Raw genomic sequence first — 19,225 nt, 5'->3', positions numbered from 1 at the left:
GGATTTAGTGAGTGGCTAAATTCACTCCTACTTTTCTACCATTGATTCAGTCAAGCAAACCCAGTACAACCATTCAGATGCACTTTGCAAAGTCACGGGATAAAACGTTAGGACTTCTTACCCTGTGAACCTTTTTGGGGTTTATCCTAGAACAATGAACATGGAGCATCTGAACGATTGTACTTTGTCCTGAGATAAAATGGTTTATTCTGGGACAAATGCCACGTCTGGTTGTAGTTTTTGTGAAATTCTGTGGAGGTGTTACACAGAAGGTCGGATGAGATAACTGGGACAGTTCCTTCTGGCTTTAAAATCTATGGCTGCAGCGCTAGATTGTATTGTATGCAGCTTCATATTTTAATTCCATTTTTGAAAAGTGTTCTTAAAAAACAAAAAAAAAAACCCGAAACCAAAAATAACCCAAAACTTTAAACTACTTCAGAGTGCCTCCACCCCTGTCAGGGAAACCACTGGTCCCAATTCAGAATTTAGATCCACCTTGCAGGAGCTTTGCTTATAAATCTGTCCTGTTAAAAACTGCAAATTCGCAGCTGCATTCAGGTGGTTTCTCCAGACCCCAGGGATGCATTTGGTCATATGACTTTTACGGGTGGCTGCCCTTTGGGATTGATTTTGATCCCACATAAATGAAAAACAACTCACTGAAGTCCAGGGAGTTATTGGGAACTGGTGAGAGGTCAGAACCGAGCTCTTTATTCTGATCGAAGATTAAAAACAAACAGGAAGCTTTGGAAATGTGTGCTTGTAGTGCCCAGCTCTGCCCAGGGGAGGTCTGCTTTACAAACTGAAGGAGGTTTTCCTTACCCTTCCTTTTCAAGTAACTGGCAGGTTTTAGGCCTTTCCCAGGCTTTTAGCAATACTCAACTTGGCATTCTCATTACTGTTTACAGCAGACTGTTTAAAGTGACCTTGGCCTTGAGTTGGGCAGGACAGAGGTTTAAAAGAGTTGCATGGCGGAGTTGCTAAGTCTTTTGTAGCCTGGGAAAACAAGAATTCCACAAGTCCAGTCCTAATGATTGTCTCTCTTGATGTCAGCTCAGGCCAGAGACATCCCCTGTTCCCTTACTTTAGTCACCTGGGCTTCTTGCCATGTCTAAATGCAATCAAAAACAAGACAGTGCTCACAGTTACGAACAGCATATATTTTATTGCTAAAGAAGAAGGAAAAGGGGGGAGGAATAAAACACAAGTGGTAAAAGGGGGTTAAATGGAGAACGTGCAATGGAGATCAGAACCTTGAGTATGCGTCCTCCTGTGGTAGGATCGCTTGTACCTAGGTAAGGCGAGACCAACATTCATGTATCGTAGGTGAGCAAAGTAATTTTGATTCAGGGTCAGCGAATCCCACTTAATCCTGAATAGGCTATAATGGTTTGTAAATGGATAAAGCTGAGCGATCTCAGTAAAATCTGATGCAACAGAAAGGAAGAAAGAAGTATTTAAATTGGTTGCATGCAAATCTTCAAGAAGAAAACCAGAGAAGGGAAAATAATGGATATGAGGAATTTTAAATTCAGATTAAACTGTGCTGCGTCTCACTGTTCATCCTGGTTAACAAATCTGCCCTATCCCACAATAAGTTGTCCAAAGAAACGGCATTTAACCAAAGAAGCTATTTTTGCCCTGCAAAGGCATTTCCATATCCTATTAAAGTCACTTCAGAAACTATTTAAATCTCACCCTATGGCAATGCTTTTGTAACCTCCCATCTGTTGAGACTGTTGATGTATGGGAGCAACTGTGTTACAGAAATGGGGCTGTGTTGAAAAGGGACTGCTTTTTGTTTCCATGTTGTGAGTCCTTTGTTCTTTGCCTTGCTGGTGTCATTTGCTTGCCTGTTGACATGCTAGCATGAAAGCCTGATGAGGTGAAAATGAGCAGATTGAGATGAGTTATATAAGAGTGAGTGAAAGAGCATGTAAAAGCATAAGCAAAAAAGTATGCATCTTAGTTTGGAGGAATTTATGCTCTTCTTTTGCCATAGTCTCACTGAAAGTAAAAAGTGCATCCCTTTCCAGGGCTGAATTCAGATACCAGTCGCTGTCACTGGCTCAACACCTTGAGGTGATGGTCTTGGTAGCAGCCTCAGTCATGAATCCCATCTGCTAATGGATATGCCAAGCTTATGTTTGGACTTCAACTTAAGTTGATTCCACAAGAGAGTCTTTAGACATCCTGGGAGAGATGGTTCTTGCACTCAAGTTTAGTAAGGAGTTGCTTAAGCATTTCCAGATACCTAATGAGTTTTCCAATTAATATACTCTTTTGTATTTAAATAGCTTCATACATTAATAACCAACTAAAACAAATGACCTTGCTATAGATTGCATAAAACATCTTACTACTCCTATAAAATGGCATATGGCAGCAGATACAAAACTTTGTAGATAATACATGCTTCTTTTGAGAGAATAAGTATTTGAGGACAAGAAAAGTTGTGCATGTTGATGATGTAAGTTAGAATTAACCAGTATCTCCTGTGAAACGTTTCCAAGCCATGAATGTTTTCTTTGAAGAATGAAAACTTCATAGTGTTTATAAAAGAAACTGGTTTCAGTAAGGTTTTAGATCCAAAGGGTTTTTCCATTTGTAATGGGGAAGGGGTAACAAGGTCAGCTTCTGTTACTTAGTTTATAACTCTGAAAACACATCCTGGCAGAGATGAATCTGGTAGAGTTTGCACCCTGGGCAGCTGCAGGCTCCAGCCAGTGTCCAGGACTCGGGGAATGGAGCCATGGGGGCTCTAGGGTCCTGACAGCTACGGGGGAAGGTGTCTCCCAGCCAAAGAGTTAAGCTTTTCACTTGCCTTCTTATCCACAGGCACTGCTGAATGCCATGTTGAACAAAAATGTCAAACATTTAATTCAGTGACTGGGGGCATGTATGGGGACAACACCTTCATGCCTTCACTTCCTGACTTTTTTCTCTGCACCAGACCTGTTGCTGCTGGAGTAGCAGTGTCTGTTGTGGTGCCCCCTGCCTGCTCCCCTAATCAGTGCCCAGGATTCGTGCCCCCCTTGCCCACCTCTAATTATGCTGCTATCCTGAGCACAACTGCTCTTTAGAATACCCTTTTCTAGGTTGTTTTGTACAACTGGCTGTTTCTGAAACACAAATAGCCTAAGATTGGTTTTCAACACACAGCAAACAGTGGTTGAAAACCATCCAAACAAGAGGAACCAATCAAAAGTACCTTCTTAAACAACAGGACACCTCAGCCTTGTTTTCCCCTCTAGGGATAAAAGTCATGTCTACCAAAATGGTGTTGGGCACAAGGCTGAGGTGTCCTGTTGTTTAAGAAGGTACTTTTGATTGGTTCCTCTTGTTTGGATGGTTTTCAACCACTGTTTGCTGTGTGTTTATAATTGGCAGTTGAAACCTACTGTCAAATATTCGATACAAGGTGCAGTAACAACACTTACAGCATCCTTCAAAACACAGTGTAAAGGAAAATACAGAATGTCAAAACAAAACAGAACATACAAGCTGTGTAAGTGTTGGTAAACTTGAACATGCGTGGCGGTTACAAATGCGGTTTCTGGCTGAAACAGTATCGTTCCCTGTCGTAGGCCTGATGCTTGTCAATTGACAGAAAGTAAAAAAATTCCATAACGGGTTCAAACATTTAATGTTATTATACAGGTAGCTGAAACTATAGCTGTGGGGTCTCCTTTTTCAGGCAGGGCGAGTATGAAAACACTTTACCGTATGATTCATTATAGGTGATGGCCCAATTGTAACCATCTACAATTATATTTGTGTTGATTTATTTTTTCCATCAGTATGTTGAGGTCTCTTCTCCAAGGTTGGTACCTCCAAGGGTTGGTACATTCAGATTTTCACTGAGAACATTCATTGCCAGTGGTAGAGATACTAGAGATCCAGCAAGAATTACATTGCTGTCCTGACTTCATGTTGCCTTCTGCCTTTAATTACTTGTAGTGGTGTAACTGTAGACCCAGGTTTTGCTTAGCAAGGTGTGTGTGTGTGTGTGTGTGTGTGTGTGTGTGTGTGTGTGTGTGTGTGTGTGTGTAAATGTATGCACCACGACTCAAAGTAACTAGCCTAAAGTGGAAAAGACTTATTTGCTTGCAGCTGAGCATCTTTTGGGTGAACGTCAGTGCTTGTTAGACAGAGTGATACTGATGGTTAGCATCAGCCATTATGTGGGTATGCCCTGTGATAGTTTTATGCTTGCCTCTACCAAGCCATCAGCTCTACCCTACTAGGATCTACTGCATCCAAACTGATGTGCAAGTATTGAATGGCTCTAAAATAACTGTTGGGCTATTAGGAAGTTTACTGAGGCTGTTGAACTTACTTTATGATGGACTTAAATCGTGTGCCTTCTTGTAAAAGGGGGAAAAACTGCTTTGTTGGCACACACATGCCACCACACGGGTGTCTGTCAAAGAAAGCAGAAGAGCACAGAACAAAGTAATCCCTGAACTAACCAGACAGCCTGCCTCATCTTCCAGACAGAAGTCGGAGGAAGAGCTGTGCCTGGTATCATGCAAGGGAATCGTAAAGCACAGAATCCTTTTGCACAAAACGCTCAGCCTCCTGCCTCAGATGAGCATGTCTGTTCAAAGAAATACTTAGTTATTCCCTAGCCCTCTTCTGCCGCAGCTTGCAAAATATTCTGTGGAGCAGAGCAAATACCACAAATCGTATGTACAGGGAATTGTATACATCACTTTTTAAAACCAAGAAAGGAAAACACTAGAGCTGTGCTACCCTGTTCCAGAGGCCGTGTTTTAAATGGCAGACCTTTGGGCTGAAGGTGGCAGACTCTGAGGGAGGGATCCTGGGGAGCAGCACATAGCATGGGAGAAAACCCTGAATGCCGCCTGTCTAGGAGCCCTGTAATGGGGGCTGATCAGGGCTCCCAACTCTGCTGGGCTTCCCCTGGAACAGTAACCTTAGGACACGGCAGGTAGCAGGCTTCCACAATAAAATATCCTGGGAAGTGGGGCAGGGGAGAGAGTGCAGGGAGCTTTGGGTCTCTGTAGACTTGGAGACCTGTGTTTATTTTTAATGTAACATCAGTGCTGGGAGTGGGCCTAGAAACTCGGTTGGGATCCAAGGCCTGAGGACAGGACTGGTTAGTGTCTTTGAGTTGAAGACTTCACTGGTTTGGTTTAAGGCTTTGCCACCAGATTGAGGAAGAAAGTCTGGGGCCCTGGAGAAAGAAGACTCTGGGGGAGGGAGGGAGAGGCCCTGCTTGTCTTGCTACACATACCTGCTACCTATCAATTCCTGAATTTCTCTCTGGTCACCCCATAGGCAGCAAGTCTGTGGCAGGTTTGCGGGTTTGAAACCAGATGATTTCTGACCTGGTGCTCTGCGAGCTTGAGACTTGCTGCTGTGGCAATTCAAAGGCAAGACGGCCATCTCCAGAATGACCAGGACCCTCAACTTAGTTTAATTTCTGAATGGTCATTAGCAGGGATCCAGGTTTTCCAGTTCCCATGAGGAAAACAGAGAAAACTGTGGATTTTACCTTTTACCAGAGGCAAAAGCGGATTTCTCATTTTACTTTGAAAAATCTGTGGATTTTGCACTTTTGCAAAGAGCTCACTGGGGGCTGGCAGAGTTCCAGCCTGCGAGGGGCTGGGAGGGAGCAGGAGGACAACAGTCAGGCAGGGGGCACCATATGCACATGGCTGCCAGGCGGCCTGGAGAGCAGCTCCCGCAGGTAAGTCTGGGTGGGGGGATTGAGGTCCCCAGAGGGAGGGAGGGAGTTGGGCAGGGGAGGGGCTGGGGCTGCTGCCCAGCCGGGCAGTACCTGGGGCTTGGGGCATGGCCACAACATACGGCCGCAGGGCCCTGGTGGGGAGTGGGACGGGACCGCAGGCGGCTCATCCAGGGGGCAGGGGGTGGGGACAGCTCCCTGCAGCTACACACACTCCTGGAGGCCAGTGGGGACCTGCACCTCCTAGAGCTGTGTGTGGAGCAGGGCAGGCTGCCTGCTGTGGGCTTGGTTGTGGGGGGGCTGCTCCCTGCAACTACATGCGCTCCTGGGGGGCAGGGGTACCTGCGCTTCCCAGATCTCTGCATGGGTCTAGGGCTGCCCACTTCAGGCTCAGGCTTCCACCCTGCTGCCCTCTCCCAGGACCTCCACAGCCTGGCAACACATGCCTGCCAGCATGTGGACTGTACTGGACTGCAACAGATCCAACCATTTCCTGATGCCCTCCTTCAGCTGCCTCACCAGTGCCTGCACATCTGGTGACAGCAGCCTGCCCCAGCCAGGAACATTGATGCCCTGGAACTTCTTCATTTGGTTTTCCAGTTCCCTCACTATGGGGATCACCTGGCTGAGGAGGGCATTGCCAGCGCTGAGGTCTCAGTGACCTCAAGGAAGGGCTTGAGGACCGCCAAGATCTGGGAGATGGTATCCCACTGAGCTCTGTTAAGGGGGCTGCTGATCCCAATCTCCCCAAGCAAGGCCATCTCATGGATGGCCTTCTGTTGTTCAACCAGCCTCTCGAGCATCAGGTTTGTGGAGTTCCACTGAGTCTCCACATCCTGCATGGTTTTGTGCTGCAGGATGCTCAGCTCTGCCTGTTTCTCCCACAGCATCTTGCCTGTCTTGATGCTGCAGTGGAAGTAGCCTGCCACCTTCCTGCATTTTGAAATCAACTGGGTGGTAGTGATGGTGACATCACTGGCAGCCCTATTCCCCTCCAAGGCATCCCTGACTATGAGGTGGAACTTGTGTGCTACACGGCAGATGCCAACAAAATTGGCATCCCAGACCGCCTTGACCATATTGGCCCCATTGTCAGTGACCATAAACCCGTAGGTGAGCTTGGCTTGTCCAGTGAGCCACCCCTACACCATGCGGTTCATGGCCACCATGATCTCCCTTGCCGTGTGGGACTCATCTATCACCTCCGCTTGAAGAAGAGTCCACCGATGGCCTGACCGATTGCACCAGTGCTCTGTGAGAAAGAGGTAGGTGTGATCTCAACCCCGGCTGCTCCAGACGTCCGAGGTGAAGTGCAAGGCTACCTGCAGCCCTGCCTTGCGCAGCTCCTCCTTCAAGTACTCCATGCATGCCTCATGCAGGGAGGGCACCACCATGCTGCTACAGGTGGTGCATGTGGGCACTTAGTAGGATAGGGCTATGAGCTGACTGAACCCTGGCCACTCAGCAAAGGAGAAGGGCTGGCCATGCACAGCAAGGATCTCCCCAATGCTCTGGGTAACCTCACTCACCCTTGCAACACACGTCCCTCTGCAGCTTTCCCTCACCACTCCAGGGTGGCTTGCCTCTTCTTTGTGTGGACATGGGCTTTGGAGCAAGAGGGGGACTTTCCTTTGGGCGCACACCCACTGGTGCCAGGCTGAGGAGGAAGAAGGCCAAGGGGGTGCTGCCTTCTGAGATGCAGCAGCATCGCTGTGGTGCTGACGTGTTTCACCTTCTTGCCCTGGCTGATCTGCCTTCAGCAGTGCTGGCAGATAACATACTTGGGATCATCTGCCACCTCAGAATGATCCCACACTACACTATCTCCCTGCCTCTGGGTTGAGGGTGGGGATCCTGCCTTATTCCCCTCAACAGGCTGAGGCACAACAAGAGGAGGAGCTGACACAGTTGAGTCACTTGCCTCCACCTCAACCCCCTCTGAGGTGCTGTTTTCCAGAGAAGGAAACCTGGGTCAAGGGGAATTTTGAGGGGCATGGAGCACAAACTCTGATTCCTCCTCAGTCCCTAGAATTTCTTTTGCTACAGCGCTCACGTCCTCTGCTTCCATATCCAGCTCCTCCTCTGGCACTGGGAGGCTCATGCTGGGAGATGAAATTGGGGTGGAGGAGACTGTCATTCTGCTGGTGGTGGCTATTTCTGGTGTTAGTAGCCGCTGCTCCCACCTCTTTGGTCCCACTGGCAGCAGAAGACTCATGGCTGCCAGGAAAGAGGGTGCGCCTATGTTTGGGAGGGAAACTTGCAGTTCTAGCTCTCCCCCTACCCCCTTTAGCCCCTCTCCCTCCCAGCATGCTTCATATTAATCTTTCCTGTGCTGGAAAACGTGTCTGTGTACATGTGCTGCTGTAATATCTCTTCTTCTTCTCTGATTACTGTATGGATTCATAGATTGTTAGGGGCTGGAAGGGACCTTCTAGATCATCGAGTCCAGTCCCCCTGCACTAGGCAGGAAAAGACAACTAGGGTCAAGTGACCTCAGCAAGGTGACTGTCCACTCTTCTCTTGAAAACCACCAGGGTAGATGACTGCACCACCACTGCAGGGAGTTTATTCCACAGTCTGGACACCCTGACTGAAGGAGTTTTTCCTGGAATTGAACCTGAAGCGGCCTTCCGGGAGTTTGTATCCATTGCTCCTGGTCTTCCCCAGGGGTGCCTGGTGAACAGCTGTTCACTGAGTTCTTGATGTACTCCCCTAGTGTAGCGGTAAGCCACTACCAAGTCCCCGCTTAGCCTTCTCTTCTGTAGGCTGAAGTGGCCCAAGTCCATCAGCCTCTCCTCGTATGGCTTGTCTTGCAAGTCCCTGATCATATGGCCCTTCTCTGGACCCTCTCAAGTTGTTCCATGGCCTTGTTGAAGTGCAGTGCCCAGAACTGGACACAGTACTCCAGCTGTGGTCTCACCAGTGCAGAGTACAATGGGAGTATCACTTACTTAGTTTTACACGAGATGCAATGGTTAGTGTATGCCAGTGTGTTGTTTGCCCTGCTAACCGCAGCACCACACTGTCGGCTCATGTTCATGCGATGGTCGATCACTACCCCTACGTCCCTTTCGGCTGTGGTGCAAGTGAAATTGTTGCCATCGAGCCTGTAGGTATGTTGGGGATTGTTTGCCCCCAGATGGAGCACCTTACACTTCTGAGTGTTGAACTTTATCTGGTTCTGGTCCACCCCACTCTTGAACCTGTCCAGGTCTGCCTGTATCTGCAGCCTATCTTCTGGCATGGCCACGCTCCCCCATAACTTGGTGTAATCTGCAAACTTGGCCAGCGAGCTTTTCACCCCCACATCCAAATCATTGATAAAGATGTTGAAAAGCACCAGTCCTGAGGGACACCACTGACCACTTCTCACCAGCATGACACATGAGAACTCTCTGGGTCCTCCCATGCAGCCAGTTTTCCACCCACTGAACTGTTGAGCAGTTAAGCCCACAATCTTCCAATTTTTCCACAAGGATATGGTGGGGGATACTAAATCAAAAGCCTTTTGGAAGTCTAGTTATATAATGTCGACCTTCTCTCCCATGGTGAGAGACCTGTTCATAGAAGGAGATGAGATTGGTAAGACAGGACCTACCCGCGATGAAGCCATGCTGGCTGTCATTCAGAATTTTACCCTCAACAAGTGTATTGCACATAGATTCTTTAATGAGTTTTTTCAGGATTTTCCCTGGGATGGAGGCTAGGTTGACTGGCCTATAGTTGCCCGGGTCCTCCCTCTTCCCCTTCTTGAAGATGGGCACAATGTTGGCCCTCTTCCAGTCCTCAGGGATCTCCCCTGTGTGCCACAATTTTTGAAAGTTTTGCCGGGGGTTTCACAATGACCTCAGCCAGCTCCATCAGCACTCTCTGGTGAAGTCCATCTGGTCCTGCTGACTTATAAATGTCTAGCTTTTCTCGTTGGTTTTGCACCAACTCAGCATCCACATTGGGAAGGCTATCATTCCCACCATGCCCTTTGTGATCCTTATCTTGCTTGTCTTTCCCCTCGGTCCGGTGAAATACCATAAGAATGTGTCTGACTTCTTCTGTGTTGTGTTTAGTTTACTGTATGTGTGTGTAATTAATAATAGTAATATCTCCTCTTTGTGTATGTGTGCGTGTGTGTGCGTGCATGCGTGCTTTCCTGCACAGTGATGGATCACACTGCCAGGGAAAACACAGCTTTCTTTTTAAAAAGTGTGAGGGATAAAAAAACCAAGAGCAAATAAGAGGCTTTGGGGGGAAAGAATAAGTTGGAAAAAAATGGATTGGATAGGGAAGAGGGATTCTAGTTAGTAAGCTGTATCCAATCCTTTCCAAAAACAAACTAGCAGGAGACTAACTAGGAAGCCAAGCCAGTCTAGTACCTTTCAGACACTGTTGCTCAGGCAAAAACAGCTCACAAAAGGGAAAGAAAGGCTGCAGACAGAGGCTTATATGCTGTTTTTGTGTCCTTCCCCCAGAGCAGTGATTAGAAGGGGACTCAGGGAAAGATCACAGTCACTGGTCAGCTACAGATGTTAGTCTTTCCCCACCGTGCTCCCCCTCCCTCTTCTCAGTTTGTTCCCCTGAAAGACTGCCTTCCGAATCTCTGAATCTTTTTCCAAATCGATTTGGGGCGGGGTCCTCCCGATTCAATTTGGATTCGGTGATTCGGCCTCTGAATCGAATCGGCGACCAAAGCTTCGCACACCCCTACCCACCAGGCTGCGGGGAGGGCATGAGCAGGGCTGGGGGAGTGGGCTGTGGAAGGGAAATGAGGGGCAACATAGGGCTAGGGGGCCTGTGAGGGGGCCTTTAATTTTAATCACAGGTTTTGGGTTTATCAGAGAATTTGAGGTTTTTTATCAGAGAAAACCGGGATCCTGGGTCATTAGTTCCCTCTTTTCTAGGGATAACGGAATAAACAGCATCCCTTTTTGCTGGATCATCCCTTTCCCTTGCTTGCTTGCTACATTTTAAGAGTATCAGTTGATATTGGTGAAGCTGATACCAGCACAGCACATTTAACATCCCACTACCTGCCTGTTTGCTGGAAGTACCTGTCATCTATTTACAACATATAGGAGAGGCAGGGATCTGAGCAGGGAAGGCAGCAGGGTGTGTTGTCGTGCAGACTGTACGTATGTACATTTGTGGTTTTATAAACCAAAGCTAGCAGCAGTGCAGATGGTCTGTAAATTAGCTGGCTGGTAAAGTTTTGGGGTTTTGTGCTGAAAAATGTCTGCATTTAGAGGAAACAGGATGTAATTTCCAATTTCAAGACAGAGTCAAAGTGCTCAGTGGTTTGTGCTTGGCCTCAACAGACCTCAAGTCTTTGTGTAATAGGACTATTTGAATTATAACTCCAAAAAACAGATTTTCCAGGCTTTTAAATCAATGCTTATTATTTAGCAGTGCAAAAGTACAGCAAGCCAAGTTGCATGGATGTTGAAGTGATATTACTTAAAAGACGTTCACATCATTATTTTGATCTTAAGTTTCAGGCTGAATTGGGCAGTTGACCGAACTGGGAAGTGGCAAGAATTGGAGTATCCAAGTCCAGCTTATCCAGCCTTTGCTTGTGGGTCTGGTTATGTTATCTCCAAAGACATTGTTCAGTGGCTGGCAAGTAACTCTGAAAGGCTAAAGACCTACCAGGTACTAGAGGTGTGTTTTTGGAGGGGTTATTGGGCAGCTGTTGGGTTGCTCGAGTGCTCTAAGCTGCTGCTTGGAGTCTTTGCCCCAGGGGTTAGATTCTTCCCCTCTAGGTACTAGGATGGTTGTGGGGAATGCATGGCTTATTAGAGGAGAGATGCATGATTTGGGACTGAGAGCTCCTATTCTAATCATGGCCCTTGGAATATGGTCTCAGAAATCACTAAACCTGTCTGCCTCAGTTCCCAATTAGTAAAATGCCATATGCTTATTAACTACCTCAGAAGTGCTTGGATGATTAATTTTACCATTGCCAAAAGCAGGACTTCATGTTATATTGCATGCGCATGGCAGATATCATTTAGTTCCGAATTTCGTAGTGCATGCATTTTCTGAAGCTAATTTTTGCTGTTTATTGTTTGCATTCTGCAAATGGGTCGTTTTAGGGTGAAGATGTGAGCATGGGCATTTGGATGGCAGCAATAGGGCCTAAGCGATATCAGGTGAGTAAGTCTATGGGCATTGTCTACTGGTTTCCAAGGTGCTACTTGGATAGGGCAGGAAGGCTGAGCATTACAGCACTGGGATTGTTTTCTTGTGATGCAAGCTGCACATTTGCTCAGCATCAAGAGGGCTGGACAGTGAGCGCACACACTACAGCAGGGGTCGGCAACTTACGGCTCGCAGGCCAGATCCAGTGTCCGGAGCCCTTGAATCTGGCCTGGAACAAGGGAGGGTGTGGCAACATTTGGTGTCAGAGGAGTTTCTCTCCGAGCTGGTTTGTTCTGGCCTGCCTCTGGAAAACTGTTGCCAACTGCTGGACTAGGCTACAGCCTGGAGGGTATGGCTGTCTTCTGGGCAATGCAGTGCTTTGCACTATTCTAAGGCACTAGCCCCCAATGTGTGTGTGAAGGGCATTTGGAGAATTGGGCCCCTCAAAGGAGATGAGCAAAGGGATCCAATTTTAGATCCTGATCAGGCTTAGGGAGGAGGGTTCTGGGCCTGTGAAGAAACAGACCTCCCTCAAGGAACTGAGAGAACCTGAAAAGCAAACAGGTGCATCTGGGGAGCCTGGGCAGCAACCGATTCTAATTGCATCGCAGTGTTGTATTAAGGCACTTCATTTCCACTGAATGTCGCCTTTGGCCCCTAAAGCTGCCTCTAGGCCTTTGTCTCTACAGCAAACCATTTCCTAACCCCAGGAACAAACAAACCCACACATGGTCTTTGGCAAATGCTCTGGGGCAATTACCCTCATGAATGCATGCTGGGCTTTTCACTTTCAACCACAGCTGGCTCCTCTGCAAGTATTCATTAGTAGTTTTCCACGTCTGACCTGTACTACAAAGGGGCTGCCTGCATTCCAGAATGGCGTGGAGATAAATGAGCAGGCTGAGGTATGGGAGCAGTGTATCCACGGTGGCATGCTGCCAGTACCACAGCATCTCATTTGAAGATGGCTTCTGTGACATTCATGGAGACGTTCTCCCCATGCAGAGAACATTAAGCTTTTACCCATAAGCTACAGTCAGGTTCAGAAGCTTTCTATGGAGGTTAGGGTGAAAAATTCAAGGGCAGCTTGTCTTCATGGGGAAATTCACTAAAAACTGGTGGGAGGGGGAACAACAGAATCCACCTAGATACGCAGAGCTAGCTGCATACTGGGCTTGGAACTATGGGCTGAGCTAGCCCGAGGGGAGGGATTAATAACCTGTCTAGCCCTACTTCATCCAGGAGCTAGGACTTTGTGCCAGCTCCAGTGGCACTTCAGGCTGTAACCACAGAGTAGAGCTTGCTTGGCCTTCACAAACCCATTTTGCTCCCTCTGCTTCATTTCTGCTCACGGATGCTTCAAAGGGATTTGGAACAAAGCATGGTCTTACACCGCTGCTAAAAGCTTGCCTTTTGGCAGAACTTCTGCTGTAGCATTGTTAGAGCCTCTGGCCAGTAGGAATCTAGGCAAATATACGTTGAAGCCAAGTTAAAGGCCCACCAGCATGAGCAGACCTTTTTTTTTTGGTATGAATATTCCTCACCTCAAACATCGCAAAGGTCTAATGGGTAATGTGCACATACCCTCTGCTATACTGTTGGCCACCATCACCAACTCGTGATCCTAGTAACAAGTGTGCAGTAGACCATAAATACCTGATTCACTGTAGCAAGAGTGTTAATGTAGAAGGTGAAATCTTTTTTAAAATCTCTGATTGAACTCACTGTCTCTGACAGGACAGTCTCTGGTTGTGTGAGAAGACATGCGAGTCTGGCATGCTGTCTTCCCCTCAGTATTCTCCACAGGAACTAACAGAGCTCTGGAGGGTGAAGGAACTGTGCGGAGATCCTTGTAGATGCGAGGAAAGATGACAGAGCGGAGGCCAGGCAACGGCCAGGTTTTAGGAGTTACCTAATCAGGAATATTTAAGGTGGTGAATGGTGGGAATTCCACCTGCACTGTATTTGCACATCCCTTTTGATAACTAATTGACTGATACCGTCCACATTAACATTTTCTATAGGGTAGGTGTTGGTCTGAGAAAAACCAAAATGTTTAAGATAAGCAATTTCTTTTTTATTAAGTCAAAGAACTTCTTGCAATGAATAAATGATAAATGCACACAGCAGAATGCCAACTAACTTATTTTTTAAATTAAAGCACTACTGACTTAACTCTGGGCTGGAATACTGCCTGAAGCCTGGATCTAAGTAAGGTCTGAGCCTATGTGTGCAGTCTTACACTTGCTCAGTCTCCCTGAAGTCCAGGTTCTAGGCCAGTATATTTGTTTGCAGAATTAATGTAATTTGTTAATCAAGACAGCAGCAATGTGAGCTTGGGATAGCTGGGTTCAGGGTTTCTCTGGTGTGTGTTTTATACTTAGTTTAATCGTTTGGATGAGATGATGCCAGGTATCAAAGTTTGCTTATACCAAATCTTGAACTACTGCAGATATAGCCAGTTTCAAAAGGGAATTCTGATGGCTCTGTACACACTTGAAAGGGTACACACTTGAAAGTACAGCAGGTTCAAGCAATTTACCAGTATAGACACTACCTTTTAACTTGTAAAGTCCTACAACATGCTAACAAGATATTTTTAATAAATTTTCAAATTCAGCAGTCTGGGCTAACGGCACTATCCATTTTTCTTACTGATTAAGTAGAATACAGGCTTATGTCTGTCAGCCTGTAATCTTAAATATTCTACAAAGCATTGGAGATGCTGTGTTTATGTCCTCTGCTTTCAAGGTCTTTAGAAGTGAAGGAGACAAAGTGATGTAAGTGGCCTTTTCCAGTACAACATTAGTTCTGTTAGCAGCTTGATGCTTGCACCTATTGTAAGTGAAAATACGATTCTGGATTCCATATTATTTTCTGTAATAAATGTACTGTTCTCTCCGCACCACTGCAACACGAACTTAGGGGAAAACCCCTATTCCACAACCATTTAGGCTGCCAATTTAAGGAACCAGCAAAATTCTGCTCCTCTGATATGCTAAACAATTCACTGAAAAACCAAACCACAGTGAGTTGCTAATCTCATTTATTGAGATACTAGTAGCGCAGGGGCCAGGAGTTTCTTTCAAAACAGTTCCATCCCTCTGTACAAAATCCATGTTTTTCCACACAAATACATGCAGGCACAAGTTGTAGAGTGATTCTGTTCAGGTAGTCCCTGGCTTCTCTAATGAAGTTGCACAGTCCTTTTTTAGTCCATTACAAATTTATATTACCACCGTACTAACATGCAGTCTCCATTTTCTATCGAGTAAAATTGCAAGGACTTCAGGTCATTGTCTAGCTCAATTTCTTTACCTTCCATCTAGGATTTAAAAAAAATGCAGACATTCATCAGGCTCATTTGAAACGCACATAAGTGGGAGTTGGATCAGATGGCTGCAGTTAACAGGGATCTATGGTTTTATGGCAGTTGAACAGAGCCTTAAATTACAGTGAGAAGAATGCTGTGCTTTAAGTGAAATGAGTTTCTTTCTGTGGCCTTCTAGAATGCAGTGGTGACCTTTCACGAGTTATATTATTCAGAAATAAGTTTGAATTCATGCATTGATTTACTGAATGTCAACTTACTTTCGAACTTTCATAGGATAGTTTCAGTTCTGAACCAGGAATTTTAAGCAGACGATACAGCAATCCTTTGACCTTCTGAATAGTCATAGAATCTGTTGAGGGGGGAAAAAAAGAAAGCCAAGTATTTAACCAGAACAACTGGCTGTTTGATGCTTTTATGCCCCTGCAACTTTACATTTTCCATGTATGCCAGCAGAGTAGTTAGTCCATAAAATGGTTCTGATTCAGTTCTAAAAGCAAAATCATGCATTTTGTGGTCTGGGGAGAACTGCTAGCACCAAGCTGAGGTCTATTTTATCTTTAGTAGATTAGATTGATAAGTAACATGTTGGAATGCTACTACCTAACCTCTCCTCACCTTAGATACCAAATTACAGATTTTTAGCCTCATTCTTTCCTGTTCATGTTTAGGATGGATGATTGACCTAAGTGACCTTCAGCACGTATCACACACCTTCCCTACTAGCACCCCTCCTGGTCTGATATGGTATGGTATACCATCCTGGTATGTTTGGCCCCAGGGCTCAGCTTTCCCAGAACAAACAGACAAGTATCTTTCTGGAACCATTTCTGTACGCAGTTTGCAGAATTCAGTTACTTTCATTAGTTCTAAACGTATTGCGAGTGGTTATGCACTTACATGATGAACCGATGCAGAGAGCGATGGGAGTGGATATTTTTATAATGGAACCTGAATGAGTAAATTTAGTTTGTAAAAGGGGTTCACTGTGTTTGGAATAGAGATACTGGATATTTTGGTTATTTTTTCATTTTTTTTGAAGCTTTACCTGAAGGCACAGCAATAGTGAGTTATTCCTGTAATGCCACATTGTACTTGGACAAATATTTTTCTATCAAACATTTTGTAAAAGCTGTATCTGATTTTATGCAACTTGTGATAATAAATGTGACATTTATTTTAGAATAAATGTTGAACACGTCTTTCCTCATAGAGTGTGTCTCTCTGCACATTTCACCATCCAGACATGCTTCTTTTCCTGCTTGGGAAGCCCAGAGCTTCAAACGGTCAAAGCTCTGAAAGGAGTCAGTGACAGCTATGAAACCAAGAGGTTCTCCCAGCCACACCATACACTCGGGTAACTGCAGGCACAGAGTTCCCATCCTTTTGGATTAAATTTCTGCCTTAAGCTTTCATTCTGATTTCAGTACCAAGAAGCCCAATTCTGATAACCAAGTCATGATTTTTCCAAACTGAAGCTGGAATTTTGCTGATTGTGACTTATACTGAAGGCAAATTCTTTGCACTTGCTGATCTGAGTCCTACCCCAGCAGGCATTAGTGGGCTACTGCATGTTGTACATCAACTATAACTTGGGAGTTAACAGCATGACTAGTCTTTGGCATTCCCTGGCCTGGACACCGCCTTGCGGACCCCCCCCACTGTACCAAGACTAAAAGGCAGTGTTTAGAATATGTGCAAGCTTCATTTAAAACTTGTACTTTTAAAAATGTTCAACAGCAGAGAGGCTACAACTACCTGCCCTTTTCTGTACTGCCCCCTCCAGTTCACTCATAGCCTGCTCTGCAGAGGGCAGGCCTAGGAGTGAAGGAATTGAGTGACTACTATTTGCCTGTTCAGAAAGATGCCCACTAAGAGTTGGAATTAAGGCAGCAACATGCTTTTTCACAGATCAATGAATAGCCACCACATGGTAACAGGGCTCAATACTGGCTTGACACCAGGCTCATATCCTACTTCCAAATTCCTCAACCAACATTCAGGTTGTTTAGAATAAAGGCACTGGTCCTGTCTTTTAAGGTGGGCAGTGTCTTCAGCTGGTCACCTGTGCTGGCCTCCCCGGAAGCAGCTGCCTCCAGCTATCCTCAGACCATTTACAGACTGTAGAAAAGAGAAGCAAGCACCACACCAGCAGCTGCTGAAACAAACTTGCTAACATCCCGGTTCTTACCTGGTAGTTTCTTCTCCATTGGTTTCTGATCAGGTTTATCAGGACACTTAATTGTCACAGCTTAAAAAAAAAGAAGAAGAAAAAAGGGTCCTGGTGACAAATTTGGCTGGATTTCAAACCCAAGTCTACCACAGCCCACTTCTGGCAATAGCTCTACAGCTCTAGACAGAAGCCCTGAATTGTGGCTGTGTCCAGACAGGTCAGCAGAATAGAGGGTTGGGTTTGGGTTTGGTTTTCCCCTCTCAATTTGGCTAAATCAACAGAATCTGAGCCCTAATTGGAATGTGGAGCTCCTTGTTTTAAGCAGTCTGGTCTGACTTCATATGTTACAGAAAAGCAAAGAATCATCAGCCAAAACTACACCTTTCATCCTGCTCCTCTGGATTTTGTCTCCCCAGCCCATGGTAATGTGTCACAGCCAGCTCTCAAAGGCTTTTGACCCTTTAAGCCCCCTCATGCTACCTCTTCCAGAAATGCTGTCATTGAAATAACCCAATCTACTACACTGTGGCTGTAAGGGCATACTACCTCATCTGCTCTTCCTTTTGTGGATCAATTGTGAGAATGTAGGACACCTTTCTCTGCTGCCTCCTGACAGGTTCCAGGAATTATCCAAAGTTTATCTGCATAATATCTCCAGATTATTCACCAAACTGTATAACTGGGACTTTACACATAAGGTTGAGGGATGACTGTGGACCTTATCCCACAAGACTTCCTGCCCTTCAGGTGTTACAGACACAAAAGTACCAATCTAATAACACTGTAAATATAGAAGGAAATTCTTATGTACTGGAATTGGGTCTGGGAACATTATCAGACTGAACAAACAGGAAGCCAGTAGCATGCATAAACTGGCTTTAAAACTTTAGTACTCTAGAAACAATCTTTTTGTAGCAGCTAGATTTTAAATGCAAAAATGTATAATATATTAATTTCAAAACTCTTACTTAGCAACTGATTTTTCAGAGTGAAAGGCTGTTGTCTTTTCAGTTCCCCTTCTTCGGGAGCACCATACTCTGAAAAACAACACGCATGCACACACACCTCTTAGTCAAATGAAATAAAGCAGGAAAAGCAAAGAAAAAGTTCTGCAGATAAATGTTTCAGCTAAACTCTCTCTCCAGTGTCAGTGCAGAGAGAAATCACCCACTAATCTTTTATGGGATAACCTGGTCCTTGGGATCATCCCACTAGTACAGAACTCTACTGCCCCTCGCTGTTACGCTTCCCTTAGGGGCAAGGACTCCACTCATCAAAAGGTTCTGCGACACAGACTGTGCAAAACCCAACAATGCAACCTCCCACCTTGTCACTTGCTGGAGTCTGCAGCCCTAAGTGAGGGTCCCCTATGCAATGCAGCAATGGAATGAGGGGGAGATCGCTCCACCCCAGAACGCGTGGTAGCCAGAAGTTGAAAATACTCCCCTGGCACATGGGACACGCAGGGTCCACTCCTTGTTTGACCAATTCAGAGCAGGAATCTGAAGCCAGCTCTCAGACGAGTGCCCTAAACCCACCAGAACACCAGATATTCAGAGCAGGTCTCAGATTTGCTGATGTTTTAGTTTGTATAAATACAGATTTATTGGAGCGGGGACTCAATCCTGTCTCCCACACACCAGAGACTGCCCTATCCACCCACTTAGACACCCAGTGAACAAGGTCTGCAATTGGGACATGAATCTTGGTCTCCCATACCTCAGGAGCACGTGAAGCCACAAGCTCATCTTGAGCAGAACGCACCAGCGTATTCTAAACACGTCTACAGGACCGGGCCCTTCTAGAGAATCCTGTTTCAGGGCTGCCAGGGCCCTGACCTGTGCAGTGATGGTACTGGACAGACAGCTCTGCA

The 19,225-nt window shown here is 45.9% G+C and overlaps 2 protein-coding genes across 4 annotated transcripts in view; one reads left to right on the top strand and one right to left on the bottom strand.

Moving 5' to 3' along the window:
• B3GALNT2 (beta-1,3-N-acetylgalactosaminyltransferase 2) overlaps positions 1–15,136 on the top strand; it is a 58,752-nt gene extending 43,616 nt beyond the window's left edge. Inside the window, exons 12-14 of the mRNA XM_025213795.1 lie at positions 11,200–11,359; positions 11,803–11,859; positions 13,586–15,136. Of these exons, the coding sequence (XP_025069580.1) occupies positions 11,200–11,359; positions 11,803–11,859; positions 13,586–13,720 (352 nt within the window). The 3' untranslated portion in view covers positions 13,721–15,136. The remainder of the gene's footprint in view (positions 1–11,199; positions 11,360–11,802; positions 11,860–13,585) is intronic.
• Positions 15,032–19,225, bottom strand: part of TBCE (tubulin folding cofactor E) — a 50,580-nt gene continuing 46,386 nt past the window's right edge. Inside the window, exons 14-17 of one of the 3 annotated variants that reach the window (XM_006016348.3) lie at positions 18,321–18,389; positions 17,371–17,430; positions 15,440–15,531; positions 15,032–15,173 (exon numbers count right to left, since the gene is read on the bottom strand). In XM_006016348.3, the coding sequence (XP_006016410.1) occupies positions 15,081–15,173; positions 15,440–15,531; positions 17,371–17,430; positions 18,321–18,389 (314 nt within the window). In that variant the 3' untranslated portion in view covers positions 15,032–15,080. Of the gene's footprint in view, positions 15,174–15,439; positions 15,532–17,370; positions 17,431–18,320; positions 18,390–18,414; positions 18,881–19,225 lie in introns of those variants that run through there. The other 2 variants (XM_025213436.1, XM_025213439.1) reach the window with 2 other exon arrangements.

Source organism: Alligator sinensis, unplaced genomic scaffold (genome assembly GCF_000455745.1).
Source record: "Alligator sinensis unplaced genomic scaffold, ASM45574v1 scaffold93_2, whole genome shotgun sequence".
Classification (NCBI taxonomy): Eukaryota; Metazoa; Chordata; order Crocodylia; family Alligatoridae; genus Alligator; species Alligator sinensis.
This window is presented reverse-complemented; position numbering and strand designations above follow the sequence as displayed.